This window comes from Pan paniscus, chromosome 12, assembly GCF_029289425.2.
Source record: "Pan paniscus chromosome 12, NHGRI_mPanPan1-v2.0_pri, whole genome shotgun sequence".
In the NCBI taxonomy this organism is placed as follows: domain Eukaryota; kingdom Metazoa; phylum Chordata; class Mammalia; order Primates; family Hominidae; genus Pan; species Pan paniscus.
The window spans coordinates 80,909,216-80,934,232 of record NC_073261.2 but is presented as its reverse complement, the minus strand read 5'-3'; the positions used below and the strand labels follow the sequence as shown (position 1 = coordinate 80,934,232).

Here is a 25,017-nt window from a genome sequence, read left to right as displayed (position 1 = left end):
CAGGGTCCAATCCCCCTGAATTTCTGATCCTACAGGTCTGGGAAGCAAGTGAAAGAATGCGCATTTCTAGCATATTGTCAGATGATATTGATGCTGCTAGTCTACTGACTGTATTTTCAGAACTAGTGATTCTCCACCCTGGTTGTACATTTGAATTACATGTGAATTTTAAGAAGCTTGTTGGCATGTGGGGCCCACCCCCAGACCAATTAAACTACAAACTCTGGAGATGTAGCCTAGGTATTTTTAAAAACTCGCCTGCATAATCTTAAGGTTTCTCATTTAAATAATTTAAGAGTGAGGGAAGCAGGTAGTAGCGAAAAGAAAATAGTATACGATAAATGCTAGTTAAATGACAGTACCATTACTGTAACATATGATACCATAATTCCTTAAACATCTGCTCTACCCAACTCTGCCCTGTATATAAGCACTAGAAATTTGGCAGTCTACAGGTTTGTCGTAGGCCACATCTGTCTAAAATGACCATGGGGGAAAAATAATTATTTAATTCCTAAAATTCACAGAAGAAAAACCTGCATTTATGAGATAAGATATTTTTTAAGATAGTGTCAAAACTGTGCCTTACAAAGCATTTGACTTCGTGCAACATTAGGGGCTTGAGAAAGATTTCTAAGAATATTATGAAGGGAAAGGTAACATATAATATTAAATGTATATTTAAATTTTCACTAACAATGAAAATAGCTTACCTTTTTCTGATTATAAGTAAATTCTCATTGTAAAACACACATGTACACACACACACATCAATATATAGGGAAGACACTAAAACCAACTGAAAGCCAAAGTTCCCGAGTTAAAGCATCTGTAGCATTTGACCAAGCTTTCCTGCATCTTTTTAAAAAATTATGAAATATTTAACAAAAGTTACAGAGTATAAGCAACACCAACCAGTTTAAGAAATAAGATATTATAAATATGATTGAAACTCCTGGTGTACCTCTCCCAGTTCCCATTTTTCTCTCGTTCCATGCCCCATCCAAACTATCATCTTAAATTCTGTGCTTATCTTTATAATCTTACTATATATAGGTATTCATAAATCCTATATATTTCATATTTTTAAATTTTATATCAGCCCTATAATACTGTACATATTCTGCAACTTACTTTCTCTCTTAACATTACATCTTATGAGGTTTCTCCATATTAATCTAGCATTTCTGAGTCATTTTCACTGCTCTATCTGTTCTTTCACAGTCTTGACTTTACTAGTGTATCTTTCCAGTTTCCAGATGATGAGCACAGTATTTCCAAATTTTCACTACTATAAATATTGCTTCAATGAACTTTTTTTTTTTTTTTTTGACACAGGGTCTCACTCTGTTGCCCTGGCTGGAGTGCAGTGGTGTAATCACAACACAATGCAGCCTTTATCTTCCGGGCCCAAGTGATCCTTTCACCTCAGCCTCCCCAGTAGCTGGGACTACAGGTGTGCACCACCATGCTCAGCTAATTGTTTTACTTTTTTGTAGAGATGAGGTCTCACTATGTCACTCAGGCTGTCTCAAACTCCTGGGCTCAAGCAATCCTCCTACCTCGGCCTCCCAAAGTGTTGGGATTACAGGTGTGAGCCACCGTGCCCAGTCTCAATGAATTTATTGTGCATGTCTTCTTAGGTTTATTTTAGAGAATTTTTCTAGGCTATATACATTCTGCAACAGAATTGCTGAGTTGAAGAGAATTCTCATCTCCAACTTCCAGTGCTCTCCAAAGTGGTGGTACCAATTTATACTGCTATAAATAATGTACAAGATTCCAAGTGTTCCACATGCTTGCTAACATCTGAATTATCAGACTAATTTTTGACAGCCTGAAGGGTTTATGGCTTTAGCATGCATTTCCTCCATTCATGGTAAGAGAGAGAATTTTTTTCATAGCTTTATTATTCTTTTGTATCTCCTCTTCTGTGAACTGCCTGTTCATAGCCTTTGCCTGTTTTTCTCTGGAATTGTCTTTTCATGTCTTGATTTGCAAGAGACCTTTACATATTCTGTATCATTTATAGTTTATGTGTTGTAAATATAATACCTTCTCCCTGTCTATGGATGGTCTATATATTGTTTTCTGACTGAGAGATGTTTTAGATTCTAATGCAGTAGAATTTACTAATCTTTTCTTTTATGATAGTATTTTTAATGTTATATATAATTTTTTAAATGATCATATAATTATTAGTTTTAAACACTGAAAGTAACTTAAAGTTTTAGAAACTGTAACAGTGATTTCTGTGCTAACATGAAAACTAGAAGGTGAACTTGAAACTGAAATGGATCTAGTTTCACTGCCAAGGTCAATGACATACACAGAGTAAGCAAACAAAAGATAAAGGAAATTAGATATGTCATTTTAATTTAAGGCATTATTGGTAAAAGGTTCTTCAAATCATGCTATCATTTCACATTTCTTTTAAAGATAAGTAATGGTGTTACACTAGGTTATGTGTGTGTATATATGGCTTATTACATTGTTGGTGATTTCCAGGAACTTGAGAAAACTAAAGCTAGTATTTCAACATAGGAAGCATAATTCATCCTGAAGGGAAAAATACCCAGAAAAGAAATTTTAAAACTTGAAATTTAAGGAATAAGTAGCAAATTCTAACACATGAGTTGGGTTCATACACCTAGTCAAGGTCAATTACTTGTTTTCCTTCAGTTAGGTCTCTGCTTTGTCACAAGTGAATGAAATATCTGAATTGCAAGGCTAAGTCTGAATTTCACTCATAATACCCTGTAAAGCAAAGATTCAGTACAGCCCATATCCTGGGCCTTAGAGTCAAGGGACAACATTGCAAAACCATTTTGGCAAAGAATTCACCTGTGTAAATAATGCCTCAGTTTTAGAACAATTTCCTCTGTTTCACCTTTGTGTTTTCTCTATTTCAAAATACTGCTTTTGTGTATGGGGCAAAAATCCAAACAAAAGTCACCTAGGTGACCGGGCATGGGACAGACTCTTTTCTGTATCCCACTTTACTATGATAATTAAGGAATTAAAATGTTTTAAAAGATTTGAGCAAACACTGTAGAACAGGCAAGAAACCTTACTTTATTTAGACCTAAACTAAAACTCCATTTAATAATCTCTACATGTTGACTATAAAAGTTTGTTTTTTATTTTTTTGATTTGTTTTTACATAGAATTGATTCCACAGAGCAGGAGTGAAAGAAAATGCAAATTCCCACCTTTGAGGTTTTACTGTGAAAAATTTCCGCTGGGAAGATGATTTTCCTTTTACAGTAACTATTCGTTATCCACAATAATGAAGAATAAAGATGGCCTGGATATAGAATCCAATAACAGTTCCAAAAACTTATTTTGGCCAACCATTTCATTCTCTATCATCACCAAATGATCTAACAGAGAGGCACAAAGGAGGAAAGAGCACTGTTCTGAGTCTTTCCTACTTTACTGTGTGTGTTCATTACCAAATGGAGGTGTTAATGAGCATGAAAGTATCTAAAACACAGTCCAAAGAAGAAAAAATTATCAAGTAAATCCAATGTATTTAAGTTGTGCTTTCAGGATATGACAAGGCCAAGCTAAACCACCATTCCCCATGTCCCAGTGAACTCAACAGAGCCAAACCTGCATCATCCTGCTCTCACTCTGGAGTGTTTTCTTGGGAGTAACATCAAGTCACTTTCCAGCAAAGTCTTTAGGGGTCAGTTAGGGATATGTTGTCATTTGACCATACTGGCTGCCTCTCTCTCCAGAAATAATGACAGGCATGTGTTTTTAAAATCACCTCTCCCCATCTTCTAAGACAAGGATTGGAACGCTGCCTTTAGCATTTTAGCTGTTATTAAACCAAAAGTATTTTAGTTTCTATTGAAATAATATTATAGCTTCTATTATTTCATCTATTTAACGTTCTCTCTTTGAACAGCTTCATTTTTTAAACAGCAATGTTTGTCCATCTACTCATATCTTAAATCAAAATGAAAATAAGTATTAAGTTTACACTGAAAGCACTTAGAAGTCCAGACTAAAAATAAATTCAGTCCCACTCTGATTGTAAGGGAAATCTATTAATGGCTATACATTTTACAACAAATTTTTCCTAATACATATTCACTATAGGAAGTTTGAAAATCAAAAAGTGAAAAAAAATCACATCAACAAGTATCAGTCACCTGCTTAGTTTTTTTTCTTCAATGTAAACACATGCCTACATTTTTAAAACACAAATTGTTTTTATTCTAGAGCAACAACTTTGTTGAAATTTTAAAATACTACAAGAGCAATTTCTCACATTATTAAATCTTCCTTGAAAGCCTGTTTAAATAGTTGTATATTTCAACTCATACTATAATTTTAAAAACTATTTTGCTATTGTAGTTGCTTCTAATATTTTGCTATTACAGTAAACTTGTGTATGAATCTTAACAGCAGTTCTTATTGTCTTAGAACTAGCTAAAGGGAGAACCAAAAGAAATGCATTTTTACAAGTGCATTTTAATAGGTATTAACTATTTGCTAGAAATAGTAATTTAGACTTCTACCAGCAGTGTATATAAAATGTTCACCTCACTGTATCCTTCTGACTTGCACAGATATTTTCATCTTATTACAACTTTACTTAATTGTTAGGTTGAAATAATAACACCTTCTAAAATTTGGGTTTCTTTGATAGAAATTTGTTTCTTCCACAGTAAATGGTATGTAGTGGCTCTTTACATATTTTATATAAATGTTTTATATAAACCAACTATAAATGTATATAAATCAAGAATAAAAACCTTAATAATATGCAGTTATCACATATACATATACATTTGTGGCAAATAATTTTCCTAATTCATGACATGGCTTTAAAATTATGTGTTAATAGATGACCCAGCAAATCCATTCTGAGGTATACATCCAAGAGAAATGAAAACATACATAAAAACTTGAACAAAAATGTTCACAGCAGCATTATTTATAATACTTGAAAGGTATAAATAATCCAAAAGCCTACCAACTGATGAATGAACAAAATATCTCACACACCCACACCCACACATACACACACTGGAATACTACTTAGCCATAAAAAAGAATGAAGTACTGATACATGCTGCAATGCAGACCACCTCTGAAAACATTATAAGTGAAAGAGGTCAATCATAAAAACCCACATATTGTATGATTCCATGTATATGAAGTATCTAGAGGAAAATAGATTAGTGTTGTCTGGGGCTGGTAAAGAAAGGACAACGGAGAATGACTGCTAATGAATGCGTTTCTTTTTGGGGTGATAAAAACGTTCTATTTTCACAACTCTATGACTATACTAAAAAAATCACTGACTTGTACATTTTAAATCAATGAATTGTATGATGTGCAATTATGTACCAATAAAGCTGGGTTTGTCTTTTTAAGAGATGGGGGGTCTCACTATGTCATCCAGGCTGGAGTGCAGTGGCTATGCAGAGGCATGATCATTGCTCACTATAGCCTTAAACTCCTGGGCTCAAATCATCTCCTGCCTCAGTGTTCTGAGTAGCTGAGGCCAGGTGTGTGTCACCATGCCTAGCTTCAAGCTGTTTTTAAAATGTATATATTAATATGGTATGGTCTACTAAGACTCCTGCAAAAACAGTGAATTTGTCTCATCTAATTTTTAGAAAAGTCTGTAATATGCATATTTCTCGAAGCTATGCTGTTAGGTAACAGATTGCTCAGGGCAATCATATTTTCTTGGAAGACTGTTATTAACATGAAATATCTTTCTTTTTCCTATTTAATGATTTTGCCTTAAGTTCTATTTTGTCTAAGGTCAACATTGCTATGGCTGTCTTTTTCATTTATGTGGAATATTTTAATCCAAATCTTTAATATCAAGGTTGTTTTTTTTTTCTTTAGGAGTGTCTCTTGCACATATATAAGTTAGAGCTGTACTTTATTTTTTAAAGTCTTAAGTTCTATTAATAGGGGAAGTTAGCCCATTCACTTTTAAATACCTATTACTTATTCCTATCTCCTTATATTTTGTTGTTTATTTCCTATACTTTCTTATTTTCTTTTCTCTACCTTTGGATGAAATTATAAACTTTTTACATTTTACTCTCATGATTTATATTAAATATCTTATTTGTGGTTGTTCTTCATATGTTTCAGGTTATATTTTTAATCAAATTCTAGAGTTAATTTATATCTGAATCTTTTTCCTGAAAAAGAATCTTAATACTTTTTATCATTTCTTTTTCTTCTACTCTCCCATGTTGAACTGATCTGATCTAGACTTAAATATTTAAAGATTAACATTATAGATTTTAAAAACTATCAGGCTCAACTATACATTTTACTGTGTGTACATGTTTCCCATGTTATGTCTTTCCCTTCTTTGGACACTCCCCTGCTTTTTGGAAGGGGTCCATCAATTCTTTCAAAGAAGGTGTGAAACAATCAGAAAAGGTTCAAAATTGTTTTTATTTTCCACTCACACTAAATTGATGGTTTGCCTGATTTAGAATTATGAGTTCAAAATGTTTTTTCCCACAACTCCACAACTACTGCATTCTATCTTCTATCATTTATTTTTTATCAATAATAGGACTGATGTCAATCTCACTCTTTCCTTTGCAGATAAACTGTTTGCTCTCTGAATACTTTTAGTCAGTTCCTCTTTATCACGTATTCTGAAATTTCATAAGCAGGCATTTAGTGTTGGCCTTTTGTTATTCTTTACTTCTGCATTCATAAGGTGTTTTCAGAAGACTTGTCTGTCTTCAGTTCAGGAAAATTTCCTATTACTTCTGTGATTATAACTCCATACTATTTCAATTTTACATCAGATGAACGCTGAAGGTTTAGAATGTCCTCTGTATCATGTGACTTTTTGTTCATGCTTTCCACCTTTTTCAGTTCAAAACTGCATTCTGAAGGAATTCAACCTTCCAATTCATTAATTTGCTTTTAACTGTGTCCACTCTATTTAGTCCAATTATGCATTTTAATCCTGATAATTACATTCTTAAATTCTAAGATATTTGATTGGTTTGAATTCATTTTAATACATATTTCTTTATAAAAGCAATAATCTCTTTTCTCTCTATGAATCTTACTTTTACTTATTTCAAAGTCTCTGTTACTTATTCACTGTCTCACTCGGTATTACTTTTTGTTTATTAAGTTTGGTGCCTCATTTGTCTACCATAGGTTTTCCTCAAATGTTTAATCATTCTTGGTAGTAAGATCGTTTCAGAGTCCCTAACTGTCTGTCTGTGTATGCTGTTTCTGTTTACTATTCCCCACCTCCGGTGATAATGTGGGAAATGTGGGACATCATGCCAGGTGTCATGTATATGGCAGGAATTTATCTTCTCAGGATGAGGCTCCTTGAGCTTCCTGACATTCGAAGGTCTCTTGAGCTATCTCCCAGCCTCTCTGGCCTATGTTAAGGTCAGTGCTTCAGCTTGGATTCACAGCATACTGGAGGAGGAGGTCAGTACAGGCCTAGCTTTGCTATATGTATCTTCTTATCTAATACTTCAGACCCTCTCCCTACTATTTGAATCTGACTAGTTTGGCTCTACCGGGAACTGCACCTACCTCAAGAACACAATGATACACAATGATCTGTATATGTTTTGAACTGTGACTCCACCAGGTTTTATTTCTCCATGAGTGTGATTCCCCATGCTTAGTATCTGTCAGGAATTCCTGAGATTTCCATCCACTAATGGGAGGGACCCTTTCTTGTTTTCCCATGCTGTTATCAATTTATTCAAATAAATATGTATTTATATAGGTACACATGTACACCTTTTCTGTCAACTCATGGAATTAGGAGTTCTGAATATGCAGCTGATGATGGTAGTGTAATTAAAGAATATCATTAATTCAGCCTACCATCTTGATCACGTTCTTAGTTTCATTATTTGCTGAACAGTGAGTAGTCCAATGTTAATATGGCTATTTTTAAAAATCTCAGACTCATATATCCAACTCCTACTTGACATCTTTCCTTGGATTTCTTATAGGCATCTCAAACTTAACATGTCTAAAACTGAATTACTGATCTTAACCCACCAAACCTGCTCTACTCAAGCATCATCCACATATCAGAACCCTTGGAGCAAATTCTTCATAATTCCTTTCCCTCACTTATCACCACACAGACCCTACAAAACAGACTTGACTTCTTTCCATCTTTACTGCCATTAACTTTGTCCAAGCACTATTATTTCTCACCTGGGCTAGTAGAAGAGCCTCCTAGCTGTTCTATTGCTTCTCTTCTTCCTAAGTCACTCTTCCCAGATCAGCCAGAGCCAATGCTTAAAAATATAAATCAGATTGTGCCACTCCCCCTTGCTTAAAACTCTTCTATTACTTCTCACTGTTGTTAAAATGAATTCCAAAGTCTTTCACATTAAATGTTATCTCTGAATCCCAATCTGGAGGTTAGGTCTCCACTATTTACTTAAAGATCTCTTTGAAGTCAATAGCTTATTAGCCTGCCCAGGTTTCATAAATTTGGAATCTTCTCTTTATTCCACTATCTTGCCAAGATGCTCCATAACTTTATCTTGAATGAATATAATTCCTCTTCACTATAATGCCTATATCACAAAACTGTTATGGCTGTACTTTTTCTTTCTCGAGATGGAGTCTCGCTCTGTCACCCAGGCTAGAGTGCAGTGGCACAATCTTGGCTCACTGCAACCTCTGCCTCCTGGGTTCAAGCGATTCTCCTGCCTCAGCCTTCCGCGTAGTTGGGACTACAGGTGCGCGCCACCATACCAGGCTAATTTTTGTATTTTTAGTAGAGACAGAGTTTTGTCATGTTGGCCAGGCTGGTCTCAAACTCTTGACCTCAAGTGATCCACCTGCCTTGGCCTCCCAAAGTGCTGGGATTACAGGCATGAGCCACTGCACCTAGCCAGTTGTACTCTTTAGATACCAGTCATTTCTATCTACTTGTAGCTAGATCAGTCCCTTTAGCAACTATCTTTCTGAAATGAGTAAGTCCAGTTAAAGGTCTGAATGCCTTAGTCCAACTTGCTATAAAATGGAAATATTCCCAGTTGAATCTCAATATATGACAGGTTAATCTAAGCTTTGCTACCATGAGATCTTGGGTAAATGTCTTAAGTACTCCAGGACACTGCCTCTTTTTCTATCAAATGAGGGGGGTAGGGTTACATGAATTCTAAGGTGTCTTCCATATCTAGTAGTCACAGATTCCATGACATAATATATTTCTTTAGAAAAACTGTAGTATAGTACCTATCATTCAAATCCCATAAAAATTATACAGAAGGAAATACTCTATTTCACATTTAATAGCTTTTGACAAGGAGGAAAACAATTTGACCCAAGCCTTCTGGAGACAACTTCCCCATGTACCATTTTGCTATCACCATAAATTCACTCTGCCAAGGTTTAGTGCTGTCTTGAATTGCCCAATGAACACATACAACCTCAAGAATTAAAAATACAGTAAAAACAAAAACGAGTACTATTATTACCTACCACTTCTCTAATCACACATAAGATCTACTTATCTACTGTGAAGATCAAGTTCAATGCATGATATCACTATTGTAATTATTTTAGATAGCACCACCATTTTTATAATAATGTTAAAAGAAGAGGCTCTCTCTCCAAATTAGTTACTAGTTTCATCTAGTGTTTTCATAGTCTTTCAATCTGACCACAGTCAATTCTAAGTCTTAATCAAAATCATTAACACGAGAACAACAATGACAAAAATAATTCCCTCCTTCCCTGATGACTTAAAACTCCTACTTTCCACAAACTGTATAACCTTGAAAATGGGAATCTACTCCCACAGACACTTAATTACTATCCCAGGTTTGAGTACTGCTCCTTGTATTGATGGATTTCATAAATTAAACGATCCACATTGCTTTACCTGATACATTCCAACTCCAATGTGCTTCGGCTCAATTTTCACTAGCTCAGCTAATGGATCTTGTACACGCCTTGCTATGGAAACTGAAAAAACAGAATCAGAAAACAAGTATGACTTAATGTGAAAAGCAGTACCTAATAATTACTTACATTAGTTTCTCATAATGTAAGTACTTAATCCTGTCCCTCCTCATCATCCCTCTAAAAAAGGCCAACAATTTAAATTTCAAAGTTCTCTTTTTTCCCCACACAAAAAGTAAATGCAAAATTTCATGAATTATGTCATCAGAACTCCTAGGCATTCTTGAACACAAAGCAGTTTGACAGGATTATAGATTTGGAAAAACAAATAAAACGTTTATTCCCTATACTTACATGATTACCTATTCATTCTTCATTCTTTACATAAAGCATAATAGGATACCTCATGCTTCACAGAGGAAGCAAAACCTTGTTTTAAATAATTCTGCATTATTACAAATATATTTATATGTCAAATATGCTTATTAGAACTGGATCCCCCAAATAATGAACAAGTGATGGAATTACCTCCTTTTTTAAAGTTCCTTTTTTTTAGAGATAGGGTCTCACTCTGTTACCCTGGATAGAGTGCAGTGGTGCCATCTCAGTTCACTGCAGCTTTGAAGTCCTGGGCTCAAGCAATCCTCTTGCCTCACCCCTCCAAAGTGTTGGGATTAGAGGCATGAGCTACTGCGCCCAGCAAAATCATATCTTAATGCAACCAGAGATCAAGTTACTTGGCTAATGAATATACTCATGTGGCCTTGAATATGACTGCAAGATTGCCCTGGCAAGTGATCCTCCTTCTGTCCCAACTGCTTGTCTCTTAACACACCATAGTTCTAATTACATCCCTTTCTTGACCATTACAATCCATGTTCAAGAAACTTTAGAGTTAATTTCAAACATTCCTTTAACTGTGTCATGATTTTACTTGATCGTCATTTATTGTCTTTTTTTTTTTTTACCAAATATCAATAAAAATTCACATCTAATTTCGTTTATAAGATAGATTTAGCTAGAAAAAAAAGATAACTATTACAACTCTTATGAATAGTTCTAAAGGCAGCCTCCCTCTCCAGTAGCATATTTACACTGAGTCTTTATATATATATGAACCGCTTCCATTTTCAAAACACATGGAAGCTAATCAGTGTCACCTTCTCATACAGGTTGGATGAAATATAAATTCATTAAGTGAAAATATTAAGACCATCAAAGAAAATCCTATGCCTGTTTCCATGTTAAGCTGTTCAAGGTCTGGAAACAAAAGTCATCTCTTGCAAGTGACTCTCAGATTCTCCGGTCGCTGATTTGTACCACTTCTCTAATCAGACATAAGATCTACTTATCTACTGTGAACATCAAGTTCAACGCATGATCATTCAAGTCTTTTTCATATCCTTTATTACTACATCTAATATACAGTGACAATAGCTCCTTGCAAAGCAAGCTTAGAGAACATTGAGCTGGTGTTATACAATCTATTTTTCTCCCAGAAGAGACGGGGATTCCAAGGCCTTCACATAAACCTTTATTATTTAAAGAAATCAATCACAAAAGGTTAGTTAGTGCAAGCATTGCAGGTGATAGGAGAAATGCTTTCTTCTAATAACCACATTTATAATTACAGATTTAAAGTAGAGATATACTTGAATTTCTCTAAAGCAAATATTATTTCTTTAGCCTAACATTTAAATGTGTAATGCAATAAGAATGATTTTCAACACATATACATTGCCAAAATACTCTGAGTAAAAACAACAACAAAAGCCCCCACAACAGTAAACCAAGTCAAGAATTTAAGAATACAGGGATACCTCATTGTATTGCATTTTGCTTTATTGTGCTTCTCAGACACCACATTTCTTACAAGTTGGAAATTTGCGGCAACCCTGAGTTGGGCAAGTCTATTGGCGCCATTTTTCCAATAGCATGGGCACACTTCTGGTCACTGTGTTACATTTTGGTAACTCTCAAAAATATTTCAAAATTTAATTATATTTGTTATGATAATCTGTGACCAATGATCTTTGATATCACTATTGTAATTGCTTTAGAACACCACGAACCACACCTATAATGTAACAAACTTAATCAATAAATGATGTCTGTGTCCTGACTGCTCCACCAACTGGCTATTCCCCTCCCTCCCTCTCCTGGGGCCTCCCTATTCCCCGAGACACAACGGTATTGAAATCAGGCCAATAAATAACCCTACAATGGCCTCTTAAGTGTTCAAGTAAAAGGAAGAGTCAGACGTCTCTTACTTTAAATCAAAAGCTAGAAATAATGAAGCTTATTCAAAAGACATGTTGAAAGCCAAGAAAGGCTGAAAGGTAGGCCTCTTGGGTCAGTTAGCCAAGTTGTGAATGCGAAGGAAGAGTTCTTGAAGGAAATTAAAAGTGTGACTCCAGTGGACACACAAATGATAAGAAAGCAAAACAGCTTTTTGCTGATATGGAGAAAGTCTGAGTGATTAAACCAGCCACAACATTCCCTTAAGCCAAAGTGTAATCCTGAGCAAGGTCCTAACTCTCTTCAATTCCATGAAAGCTGAGAGAGGTGAGGAAACTGCAGAAGAAAAGTCTGAAGACAGCAAAGGCTGGTTTGTGAGGGTTAAGGAAAGAAGCCATCTTCCTAACATAAAAGTACAAGGTGAAACAGCAATTGCTGATGTAGAAGCTGTAGCAAGTTGTCCAGAAGATCTAGTTAAGATCATAATGAAGGTGGCTACAATAAACAGCAGATTGTCAATGTAAACAAAATAGCCTTCTCTTGGAAGAAGATGCTATTTAGGACTTTCATAGCTAGAGAGGAGAAGTCAATGCCTGGCTTCAAAGATTCAAAAGACAGCCTGACTCATTTTATTAGAGGGGAATGCAGCTGGTGACTTTAAGCTGAAGTCAAGGCTCATTTGCCATTCTGAAAATCCTTGGGTTCTTAAGAATTATGCTAGATCTACTCTGCTTGTGCTCTATCAATGAAACAACAAAGCCTGCACGATGGCACATATGTTTATAGCATGGTTTACTGAATATTTTAAGCTCACTGTGGAGACCTACCGCTCAGAAAAAAAGATTCCCTTCAAAATATTAGTGTTCATTGACAATGCACCTGTCATCCAAGAGCTCTGATGGAGATGTACAAGATTAATACTGTTTTCATGCCTACTAAAACAACATCCATTCTGCATACCATGTATCAAGGAGTAATTTTGACTTTCAAGTCTTATTTTTTAAGAAATGCATTTTGTAAGGCTATAGCTGCCATAGATGGTGATTTCTCTGAGGATCTGGGCAAAGTACGTTGAAAATCTTTGGAAAAGGATTTACCATTCTAGATGCTATTAATAACATTCATAATTCATGGGAGGAGGGCATATGTCAACATTAGCCAGAGTTTGGAGGACAGTGATTTCAACTCTCATGGATGACTTTGAGGGATTCAATATTTTGGTGGAGAAAGTCACTTCAGATGTGGTGGAAATAGGAAGAAAACTAGAATTAGAAGTGGAGCCTGAAGATGTGACTGAATTGCTGTAATCTCATGATCAAACTTGACATAATGAAGAGCTGCTTTCTTAGGGACAAGCAAATAAAGTGTCTTCTTGAGATGGAATCTACTCCTGGTGAAGATGCTATGAACGTTGTGGAAATGATAAAAGATATCAAATATTACATAAACTTCATTGATAAAGCAGCAGCAGCAGGAATGGATAATATGGACTTCAATTTTAAATAAAGTTCTACTGAATGTAAAAGGCTACCAAACAGCATCACATGCTACAGAGAAACCTTTTGTGAGAGGAGAGTCCATTGATACAGCAGACTACTTCATTGTTGTCTTATTTTAAGAAACTGCCACCACATCTCAGCCTTTAGTAACCACCACTCTGGTCAGCAACCATGAACATCAAGGCGAGACTCTCCACCAGCAAAAAGACTGTGAACTGCTGAAGGCTCAGATGATCATTAGCATTTTAAACAATATTTTCTAAGTAAGATGTGTACATATTTTTTGACATATAATGCCATTAGATTCTTAACACACTATAGTATAAACATAACTTTTGTATGCACTGAGAAAACAAAAATGTCATGCGACATTTTTAAAACTCCTATGTCCAGGCTTTAGAGAGAGATGGTGCTACTTTCCTGCCGGCAAGATAATCAAGAATGCGTTATTTAGTAGACAGGAATAATGCAGAGCTCTAGGTTGAGAATGATCAGGCTGACAAAAGATTCTTGAAAGTAAGAGGGAGGTAGCTCAGGAAAAGGGAGTCTAATGAATTGCTGATAAAGAGAATTAAGAGAGAGGAAGAGTTATGGCCCAAAACTTAGGGAACGTCTACATTTTGAGACAGAGAAGAAAAGGAGGAAGTAATGAAAGAGGCAGAGAATAAATGATGAGGACAGCAAAGTAATAGAAGTCAAAAAGATTTCTGGAAAATGTTAAACATAGTTACATGTGCCCCAATTTTTATTCTCAGGCATACACTCAGGAGAAATGGAAACATATGTCCATATAAAATCTTCTTCATGAATTTTCATAGCAGCCTTATTCATAGTAGCCAAAAATGTTAAAAAAAAATCTATCAACTGATGACTAAACAAAATGTTGTATACCCATACAATAGAATGTTATTTGCCAATAAAAAGAAATGAAGTGCTGATACATGCTACAGCATGGTTGAATCTTGAAAACATTATGCTTAAGTGAAAGAAGCCAGTCACAAAGACCACATATTGTATGATTTCATTTATATGAACTGTCCAGAACAGGAAAATCCATACAGAGAGAAAGTAGATTCATGTGTGCCAGGAGTTTGGGTGGTGAGTGAAGACAGTAAAGGAAGTGATTGCTAATGGGTATGGGTTTCTTTTTAGGATGAAGTTATAAAACTAGACGGTGGTGATAGTTGTGCAACTCTGACTATACTAGAAAACACTGACTTGTACACTTTAAAAGGGTAAATTTTATGTTATGTAAATTATATCTCAATGAAGCTATTATTTTTTAAAATGTAGTATGTCCAAATGTATGCCAAATCCTATTTTGCCCACATATAATGAATGACAACAGTTTGCTGTATCACTACTATTCACCATTGTTCAGAAAACTCTAGTTGATGCAACTTGACAAAAAGGGAAGATATAAATATTGAAATGACATTATTTATGTATGATGATTGTCTACCTAGAAAACCTAAGCAAGTCAAATGAAAAAATATCAGAACTAATAAGGTTCCAATTAGTTGGGTAGTTTCAAGACACACAAACAAAAATTGATGCTTCTACCATATGCTATCGAACCAATAACACAGGAGTTGGGGAGTGGAGAGAATGGGGAGATGCTGGTGAAAGGGTACATAATTGTAGTTATAAGTTAATAAATTACAGAGATTTTACGTACAGTATGGTGAAATTAAAATGTAATAAAAACATCAAATCATGGAGAAAAACCTATTCACAACGTTAAACACACACACACACACACACACACACACACACACACACACACACACAACCCATGAATAATAAAAATAAAACATGCAGAACAGGGATGAAAGTGGAAATTTCACAGAATTTCACTCTATATACTATAGACTTTTAAAAGTACAGTCATCCTGTATCCTTGGGTGACTGGTTCCAGGACCCCTGCAGACACCAAAATCTGTGGATACTCAAGTCCTTTATATAAAATGGAGTACCATTTGCATAGAACCTACACATACCCTGCCATTTACTTTAAATCACCTATAGGTTACATTTAATACCTAACACAATGTAAATGCTATGTAAATAATTGTTATACTATATTTTCAAATCTATATTATTTTTATTGTTGTGTTGTTTTTTAAAAATATTTTCAATCCACTGTTGAATCTGTGGGCACGTGCACAGGGTCAACTGTATTTATTAAAAGCCTTTAAAGTTCATTTGCAAAACACAAAAGAAATGCTATGAAAAATGCAATTTTAAAAAATTAAAGCAAGGCATATTATAAGCCACAGAAATTGAGAGAGTTGCATTGTGGTAGTCTAGACAGACCACTGAAACAAGAACATAAAGTACACATAGGGATTTTAGGTTTTTTAATAAATGCTAATTTATTAAATGGTAACATAGGTCAATGTATAGAGGAAGACAATTAATATGGGATATTAATAGAAAAAGTTAAGCATTAGAGAAAAAAATTACATTTGATACACCAAAAGTTGGGAAGGGATCCCAGAATGAGTAAAGATTACCATTCTAAAAGATATGCAACCAGAGCTACTTCCTATGGTAAAGTGATTGAGTATATAACTTGCATGACCACATGCAGTAGCCTTGAAAGCAACATTTCTCCTCACTCATAATATGTCTTATATCCAAAGAATAAAAAGAATGTCATGGGTTTTGGCCTTTCAGTTCTATGAAATATCTAGAATCCTAAAGCTTCTGGAGCAAATCAGTTTATTTGCTTAAAAGACTATACTGAACTGTACTCTCTTTAAAATTTGTCTCATCCTGTTATCTGGCAATATTAGATATCTGTATTTTTAAAGTCCAATATTCATCTCATTTTATCCTTCCCCTTGACATCAGACAGGAACAGAGGAAAATAAGTAAAATTCCCCCATGTTGTCTTTTTCAGTCAACAACTCCAAATTAGAATTTTTTCACTATAATGCTTATTAAAATGTAGTTTTAGAAGTCTTGATGCAAATCTACTGTAATCCTGACCCTCTAAGTAATAATTACATTTTTGAACAAGAAGCTGAGAAATATGTTGAACTGAAAAAATTTTTCTGTATCCTGACGTAATGGAGGTAGACTAAAGGTTACCCAACTAGTATAAACTTTTCAAAATTCATAGATGATGTACCTAAAAAGGGTGACTTTTACTTTATGTAAATATATCTCCAAATAAATAATTTTTTTTATTTCTCTGAGAATGTTAAACTTTTTCTTCTGTCTTCATCATCTCTATTTCCTCCAAGTAGCTTTTTTTCTTCCCTAGTGTATTCTGGCATCTGTTTTTAATATTAATAGTAGAAGTTTTCATTACATGTTAGGTGACCTCTGACTGTCCACCAGGGGCAGGATGCTAAAACAATGACTTTAAGTGTTTTGCCCAGTGGTAAGGCTTGTCACCTATGGCTTACTTTGGGTGCTCTGGCCATTTCTTTGTGGTACCTCTAATCCCAAGTTTCTTCAATGTTGTCTCTTGTATTGGCAGAATCCTCTTATCTGCACAGGTTTATTCCTAAGATCTCTACAACAGCATGTAAATATTTACTCAACTCCCCTTTACTTCAGTAGCATCCCCACTCTCATTTGTAAGCTGTGCCCTCTATCGTAGAAACCTTCTGTTTAACCCTCTCCAGAAAACAAATCCCCAGTCTTCTGCAAAGGTAGTAAAAAGATAGTTCCTCAATTGTGTGGAAGGGGATGTTAATTGTTATTGTTATTTTATTGAGGTGAAATTCCCGTAACATATAATTAACTATTTTAAAGTACAGAAGTCAGTGCTACTTAGCATACTTGCAATATTGTGCCCCACCATCTCCTATCAAGTTCCAAAACATTTTCATTATGCCAAAAGAAAACCCTGTACCCATTAAGCAGTCACTGTCCATTCCTGTCTCTCCCCAGTCCCTGACAACCTACAGTCAGTTTTCAATCTCTACAGATTTGTCTATTCTGCACATTTCATATAACCATACAATATGTGGTCTTTTGGGATTGGCTTCTTTTACTTATGTTGGCATGACATTTTTGAGGTTCATATGGTGTTGTAGCATGTACCAGTACTTCATTCTTTTTACGGCTGAATGATATTCTATTGTATGGCTATACCACATTTTGTTTATTCTTTCATCATGTGAGTTGTTTCCAACTTTTAGCTATTATAAATAATGCTGCTATAAGCACTTGTGCACAAGTATTTTGGTTAAGTACCTGTTTTCAATTTTTCTGGAGACATGCCTAGGAGTGAAATTGCTGGGCCTATGTTTAATTTGGTCTCGTTGCTTTTTAAACAGACTTTCAACCAATACTTTCATTTTCAACCTAGCCTCAACCCTCTCACCATACTTCCAAAGTACTTGGCACCATTTCCTGAACCTATAGGGGTTGCGTGATCCATCCCAGGTTAGTTCTGTATTTTCTACAATGCTGTCTTAGAATTCAATGTTCTCAAGTTGACTAGGTGACTTATTGCTCATCTATCTGCTTTAAGCTTCAAATCTTGTTGTTGTTGTTGCCATCTCCTCTCCCATTCCTTTTATCTTAGTAGGTTTTATCTTAGTAGGTTTATGCTTTCATTCTATCATGTCATTTTAATCAATTTCAGAAGGAGAGAAGGAATAAAACATACACTCAATCTTCCACTTTAAATCCATAATAAACAGTTTAATATCATCCATCTACTATATCCATCCAATTTAAAGGCCATGTACCATGCATTGTGGGGGAATATAAGCATATATATAGAAGACAACTTCTGTTTTCAATAAGCTGATAAACTGGCCAGTGAGATGTAGTAATGAGGGTTATTTTCTTACACATGCTTAACACACATATAAATGTTGAAGTTCTGTTATATTCTTATACAGCAAACTTTTAGAGGACTTAAAGGTAAAAAATCCACACTTGTAGGTAGCTCAGATCTCACATAAAGTAAAAAGTCACCCCTGGCATCAATCACCAGGAAAAAGAAAGACTCCCAATGAGAAATAGGAATTGAAAAGAAAGTGGACTCTGGAAAACCAAGAGTAGAGACTCCAAGCTCTTTGAATATTTGACTCCAGGACCAGATTTTAAAGACTCAAAGTTTCTAGGTATATATTAAACATGGTCATTGCCACATAGAAGTGAGCTAAGACACAGAAGGAAGACACAGATACTTAAAATGAATCACACACTGATGACACAGCTAGACTTTGAAATTAGAGTAATGAGAATCATAGAATGATTCTCCATTTTATTATCTTCTATTTTCATAGAATCTTGTTGGAATGTTGTAATTCTGTCTCACCTATAATACTGTGACAATTATTTACACACATGGGCCAGTGGTTAAGAAGAAACAGCAGTATCTTCAGCAGTGGGAGGCCTGAGGGATTGTTACCTCTCAGAAAATATGGTCTAAATATTTTTTCCAACACACTATTGGGAGATACCTTCTCAATAGCAACTTGAGAAATTCTGGATTTTATTTTTTTATAAATGAAAGTACCCTTTTATCATAGAAATTAGGTACACAAATATTATGTGCATATTTACTGGCTATGTGGCCTCTTTAAGCCTCAGTTTCCTATTTTAGAAGTGGGGATAGGCTGGGTGCGGTGGCTCACGCCTGTAATCCCAGCACTTTGGGAGGCCGAGGTGGGTGGATCATGAGGTCAGGAGATCGAGACCATCCTGGTTAACATGGTGAAACCTCGTCTCTACTAAAAAATACAAAAAAATAAATTAGCCGGGCGTGGTGGCAGGTGCCTGTAGTCCCAGCTACTTGGGATGCTGAGGCAAGAGAATGGCATGAACCCCGGAGGCAGAGCTTGCAGTGAGCCGAGTTCGCGCCACTGTACTCCAGCCTGGGTGACAGCGAGACCCCATCTCAAAAAAAATAAAATAAAATAAAATAAATAAATAAATAAATAAATAAATAAATTTTAAAAAGTGGGGATAATAATAAATACCTCACAGGGCAATAGAAAGGATAAAATAATCTTGGTAACATACTTACCACACTGTTTCACATATACTAAGTGCTTAAAAAATTACTATTAGCAGCTCCCAGTATGACTACTATTTCTATTCCTTCTGCCATTATTATTATAAGGCAACCACCAAAAGAGTACATGGTAAGGAGACAGAGATCACGCTGAGCTGCTGTGCTAAGAAGCAGCTTCCCAGGAGAAGCAAGATTTTTAGCTCAGATTTAAGAAGATGATCATTTTAGAGAGGGAATTATGTCATGAAACAACTAAAGGGAAACTACAAGCTCTTTTGGACGTAAGAACGCTTTTAGCTTTAGATTACTGTAAAAATTTCACATATATCCCTCCAGGTATAGTTTTCAAGAACAGCCGATGAAATCTGATGAGAATATTTAAGGAAAAAATTAAATAAAAGGTCCATTACTAACCAAGTGGTCTAAATATTCACTTATTATACAGAAAAATGCACTGACCTGATCTAACATATTGCTTATGATACCAACTGCTTTCATTAGATGCATCAAAGTATCTTAATTTCTTCACACACAAGATTTTGACTCTTCCACATTATAGAAATCAAAGCAATCAAATACAACTAAAATCAAAGCAAGCTGTTTTAAGCAAAACATGATCAAATGACAACTCTATTAGCAAGATGAGAGACTGGTCATTCGACAAATATTTGGCAATAAACTGAAAGTCTGTGTACTTTCATAAATTTGTATTACAAATATTTTTATGTTACTGTATTACTTTTTGCCAACAAAAAGCTTCAATAATATTTTGTAACAATAATAAAAGATCTTAGGATCTTTTATTATTAATATTATTATTACTAGTATTATTATTTGAGAGAGTCTCGCTCTGTCACCCAGGCTGGAGTGCAGTGGCACAATCTTGGCTCACTAGAACCTCTGCCTCCTGGGTTCAAGCAATTCCCTGTCTCAGCCTCCCGAGTAGCTGGGATTACAGGCACCCGCCACCATGCCCCACTAATTTTTGTATTTTTAGTAGAGACGGAGTTTCACCATCTTGGCCAGGCTGGTCTTGAACTCCTGACCTCGTGATCCACCTGCCTCAGCCTCCCAAAGTGCTGGGATTACAGGTTTGAGCCACCGCACCCGGCCTATTATTTTTATTACTGAACTCTCTAGCATTTAATTTTGGTAAAGACTTTGTGGGTTAGCTTTCCACTATAGAACAGTAGTGTTCTTTTAAAAAGTACAATATTCTTCCTCTTATTTTCCATAATTTCAATTATTAGTCCAATTAACCACTTTCTTTCTAATATGCCAATTCCTATGCATGTAGTATAACTTTTCAATTTTCTTTGATATTTAGAATATTTAGCATGCCACACATGCTGCCCAAAATATCAAAATCACATGTTTTTGTGATGGTCCATAGTTTCTTACCTGCACTTCTCAAATTAGGGTCCAGCCCTGGCATCTCTTTGTTAGCTTCAGGGCTGACACTGTAGATTGATGCTCCTGCTTCACTGACGATACTGAGAAGACAGAAAAAGGGGAATATCACTTTCCAAACTTCCTGCCTGGTCAAAGAAAATAAATGAATGAAACCAGGCATTACCAGAAAAAAAAAAATAACAGGGCAAACTGTTCTCTTCATATCTCAATGATACTGACAGCATCTAATATTTCATTAATATAAAATGATTATGCAGTGTTTGTTTTTTTCACATATGAAATACACAGACTTAAATCCATAATGAATTCAATCAGAGAAATCAGTTGCTTTCTCTGTCACTGGTAACAATAGATGGTTTATAGATTAATACAATGAATACTCTCCCATGATGCCAACTTCAAAATATTCAGAATGCACATAGCCTCTCCTGTATTTATAATTCATTATTGACTGACATTTATGATTCTTACCTGAATGAATCATTCTAAGGCACCTTGGAAAGCATATGGACATATGTGTGGATATGTGCACATGCAGACATACAAAAAAACCACCATCATAAGCACTGTTATTGTTATTACCTGGTTATAATTAACAACCACAACATGAAAAAAAAAAGGGATCAGACAGGATGTCATCCGACTTCTTTTCAGGAGGGTCTGAAAATCATCATCCTTTCAGTGAACTTAAAGTCTTCCACTCAGGCAGGTGTTAATTCCTTTCATCATTTATTTAATCAAATAGTCACACAAATCATTCTCTTTCATTCTCTTCCTTTCTTCTTTGGCTCCAAATACCATACAAACCACAATGAGAATACTGTCTTACAGCTGACATTTGTATGGGGATTGCCATTTTGTACAGCTTATGAAAAATTTTTACATTAGAGTTCTCCTTTATGACATGACAGGCAAAGAAACATCATCTACTCTAAGTATACACAATACATGTGGCTCTATACCATGTGACCATGTAGGTGTCAATATTCAAAACCAGAAACATGTTAGGGCTCACTTTTTAATTCACTCTTAGCAACCTCTCCCTTTCTCTGCTCCTCAGTATTTACTTCAATTGCATGAGGCAAATTTAATGGATGACATGTAACGTACTGCCCCACTGTAACAACTGAACATTGAGAAGTAAAATGTGGAAAAGTTAGTTTGCTATCCCCATCTTTGGAGAATTCTTGAATAAATTTTTATGACAAATGTAAGCCACCACAACTTGAGAAGATTATTCTGGGGAATGTGACAACTTCTCTTTCTGCAACCAAGATCTACTCTCTTAAATTTAAATAGAAAAAAATAAACACTACAACTGAAAAGTAAGGCTGCTTATCCTGTTTTTCATCATCACCATCATCATGATACAATAACAGCTGAGTGCATATTATACACAAAGCAAAAAAACACTTTACAGACATTATCTCATTTAATGGAGTAGGTTCCATTTTGGGGATAAGTAGTATGCCCAAGATCATATAGCTGGAAAGGAACTGAGTTAGATTTGGACCCTAACCTGCTTGATTTCCAAGTCTGAGCCCTTAACCAGCACAACCAGGTAACCCTTAAATAGTTTCTCAAACTCTCAATAAAATGAGAACTCATATTTTTGTGCCAAACAACAAACACAACATATTTTTCTAAGGAAGAGCTACTTTCTTAAACAAAAGATCTAGAAGAACTCGTATCTCTCTTCCTTTGCCTTTTTCTTTGATCAAAAGGTAAAGTGAATTGTTTACTTATCTAAAGCAGAACTTAAGGACATATAGGAGTCAAATACGTTCCATAACTTCAGAGACCAGCTTCAAAATTAAAAGGTAATACTGCATTTTCTCCAAAATAACATTTAGATTATGCTTATCTTCTAATAATATAATGATCAAGGAGAAAATGTAATGTTAAATAAAGCTTGTAGTGAAGAAAATGTAGTGTTACATAATAATGTGACGTTAAAACTAAATTAAGAAGTGATTTTTTCAGTTCCATTAGAGTGGCATTTCCTAAGCAGAGGCCCTTGGACTATTGGGCAGGAAGAGGCAGGATTAATCAGAACTGCATGTAAAATGTTTGTGTTTATATAAATTTTCCCCCAAGGAAAGCTGGTTCTAGCATTCACTGATTACTTAAATTCGTGACCCCCAAAAAGGTTAAGAAACGCTACTACAGGATAAGAATATTTAGCCACCACCTATGGAAAATTCAGTTTTAAATACAAATCAACATTCAATCTAACAAAGTCTTTTCTAAAAAGACAGAGTATCCATGAAGTACAGGCTAGACCTATTATTAAGAGAAAAGAATATTTTTTTAAATCTCACCACAGATTTATTTTCTATCATTTCCAGAAGCCTCCAAAGTTACAACTATTTAAATAAAAGGAACTTAAATGGTAAATAAAAATTCCAATTAACTGTGGTTTTTAGCAACTGGGTACCTGAGAATTTGCTGGGCTTTTGGAGGTTATAATTTTCAATAGACTGAGGGAAACTATTGCAAAGAAAAACACTCAGATAATAAATATTCCTCCAAATACCATACTGCCATTTCTTTTAAACAGAGGAATACAAAACAGATGTGACACATTGCACCCAAAGATTGTGGATTAACATTAATATTAAATCAATACAAAATGTAGTAAATTTCATATGCTTTAGTTACTGAAGAGTATGTGTCTAATACACAGTTCAGTGCTCAGCATAGATCAGAAATCTTAAATAACCTAAATGCACAGAAAAACCTCAACATTGATTACTTCAATATAAAACATGTAAGGACTGAAGAAGTATATGTGACTAGAATTAATGAAACAAATCAAACTGGGAGTGATGATTTTTTTCCAGACACTGCTAAGAACAAAAGTTTTAATACCCTCCCTTTTTCATTCCTATTTAAGAGTTCAAGAATAGACACTTGCCAAAAGTATACTAGATTTACGAAAACACTTTCTGTTTGATGGGAAATTTTCCAAGAAACTATTGGGAAATTATTCCAATTATCTCTAATATATTTTGAAGAAAGCAAAAATGAACTTTATATAAAATTCATATATCTAACGGTTTAATATTACATTTCACAAAATAAATTTCTCAGCAGTACAAACAAATTAGCCTCAAAATCCTAGCAATTTGATTATTTTATGTATTTTGCCATGAAGCAGATGACTGAGCAGAATTTATCATCTGGGGGGATTTTAACTGCCAAGTTGTAATTCAACTAATTATTTATAGATTATTACAGTACTCAGAAGGCCCTTCAAATTGCTATAGTTTAGACCTTCACCTAAACCAATACATTAGTATTTCAAGCTTTAGATATAAGAAAGTACACTTCAGAAGCTACCATTGAATTTACATTTTACCAGATCTAAAAGTTAATATGCCAATTCTCTATAATTAAATTGATAATTTAAGATATTTTATTTAAGCACTATTTTTAGGATTTTTATTTTAAGGAAACAAACCACACATTTATAAACTAAAAAGCAAGTAAAGTACCTACAATATCAACGCATTCACTTTCAAATTTTTTGACAAAAACCCTATTGAGTTAAAAATGCTGTTTTATTTAATTAATTTATTTTTTTGAGACAGAGTCTCACTCTGTCGCCCAGGCTGGAATGCAATGGCGCAATCTCGGCTCACTATTACCTCCGCCTCCCACATTCAAGAGATTCTCCTGCCTCAGCCTCCCGAGTAGCTAGGATTATAGGTGCCCACCATCATGCCCAGCTAATTTTTGTATTTTTAGTAGAGACGGGGTTTTGCCGTGTTGGTCAGGCTGATCAGAACTCCCAACCTCAGGTGATCCACCTGCCTCAGCCTCCCAAAGGGCTGGGATCACAGGCGTGAGCCACTACGCCCAGTACAAAAATGCTAAGTTTTATCTTAGGTAAAATCCAATGGTGTTACTTACAAAAAGCTAATCATTAATCAATATAATTTGTATTCTGTATAAAAGATATAC

The 25,017-nt window shown here is 34.9% G+C and overlaps 1 protein-coding gene across 1 annotated transcript in view; it reads right to left on the bottom strand.

Moving 5' to 3' along the window:
• SRBD1 (S1 RNA binding domain 1) overlaps positions 1-25,017 on the bottom strand; it is a 230,130-nt gene that overhangs the window by 80,458 nt on the left and 124,655 nt on the right. The window contains exons 15-16 of the mRNA XM_008976238.5: positions 21,040-21,131; positions 9,893-9,975 (exon numbers count right to left, since the gene is read on the bottom strand). Of these exons, the coding sequence (XP_008974486.1) occupies positions 9,893-9,975; positions 21,040-21,131 (175 nt within the window). The remainder of the gene's footprint in view (positions 1-9,892; positions 9,976-21,039; positions 21,132-25,017) is intronic.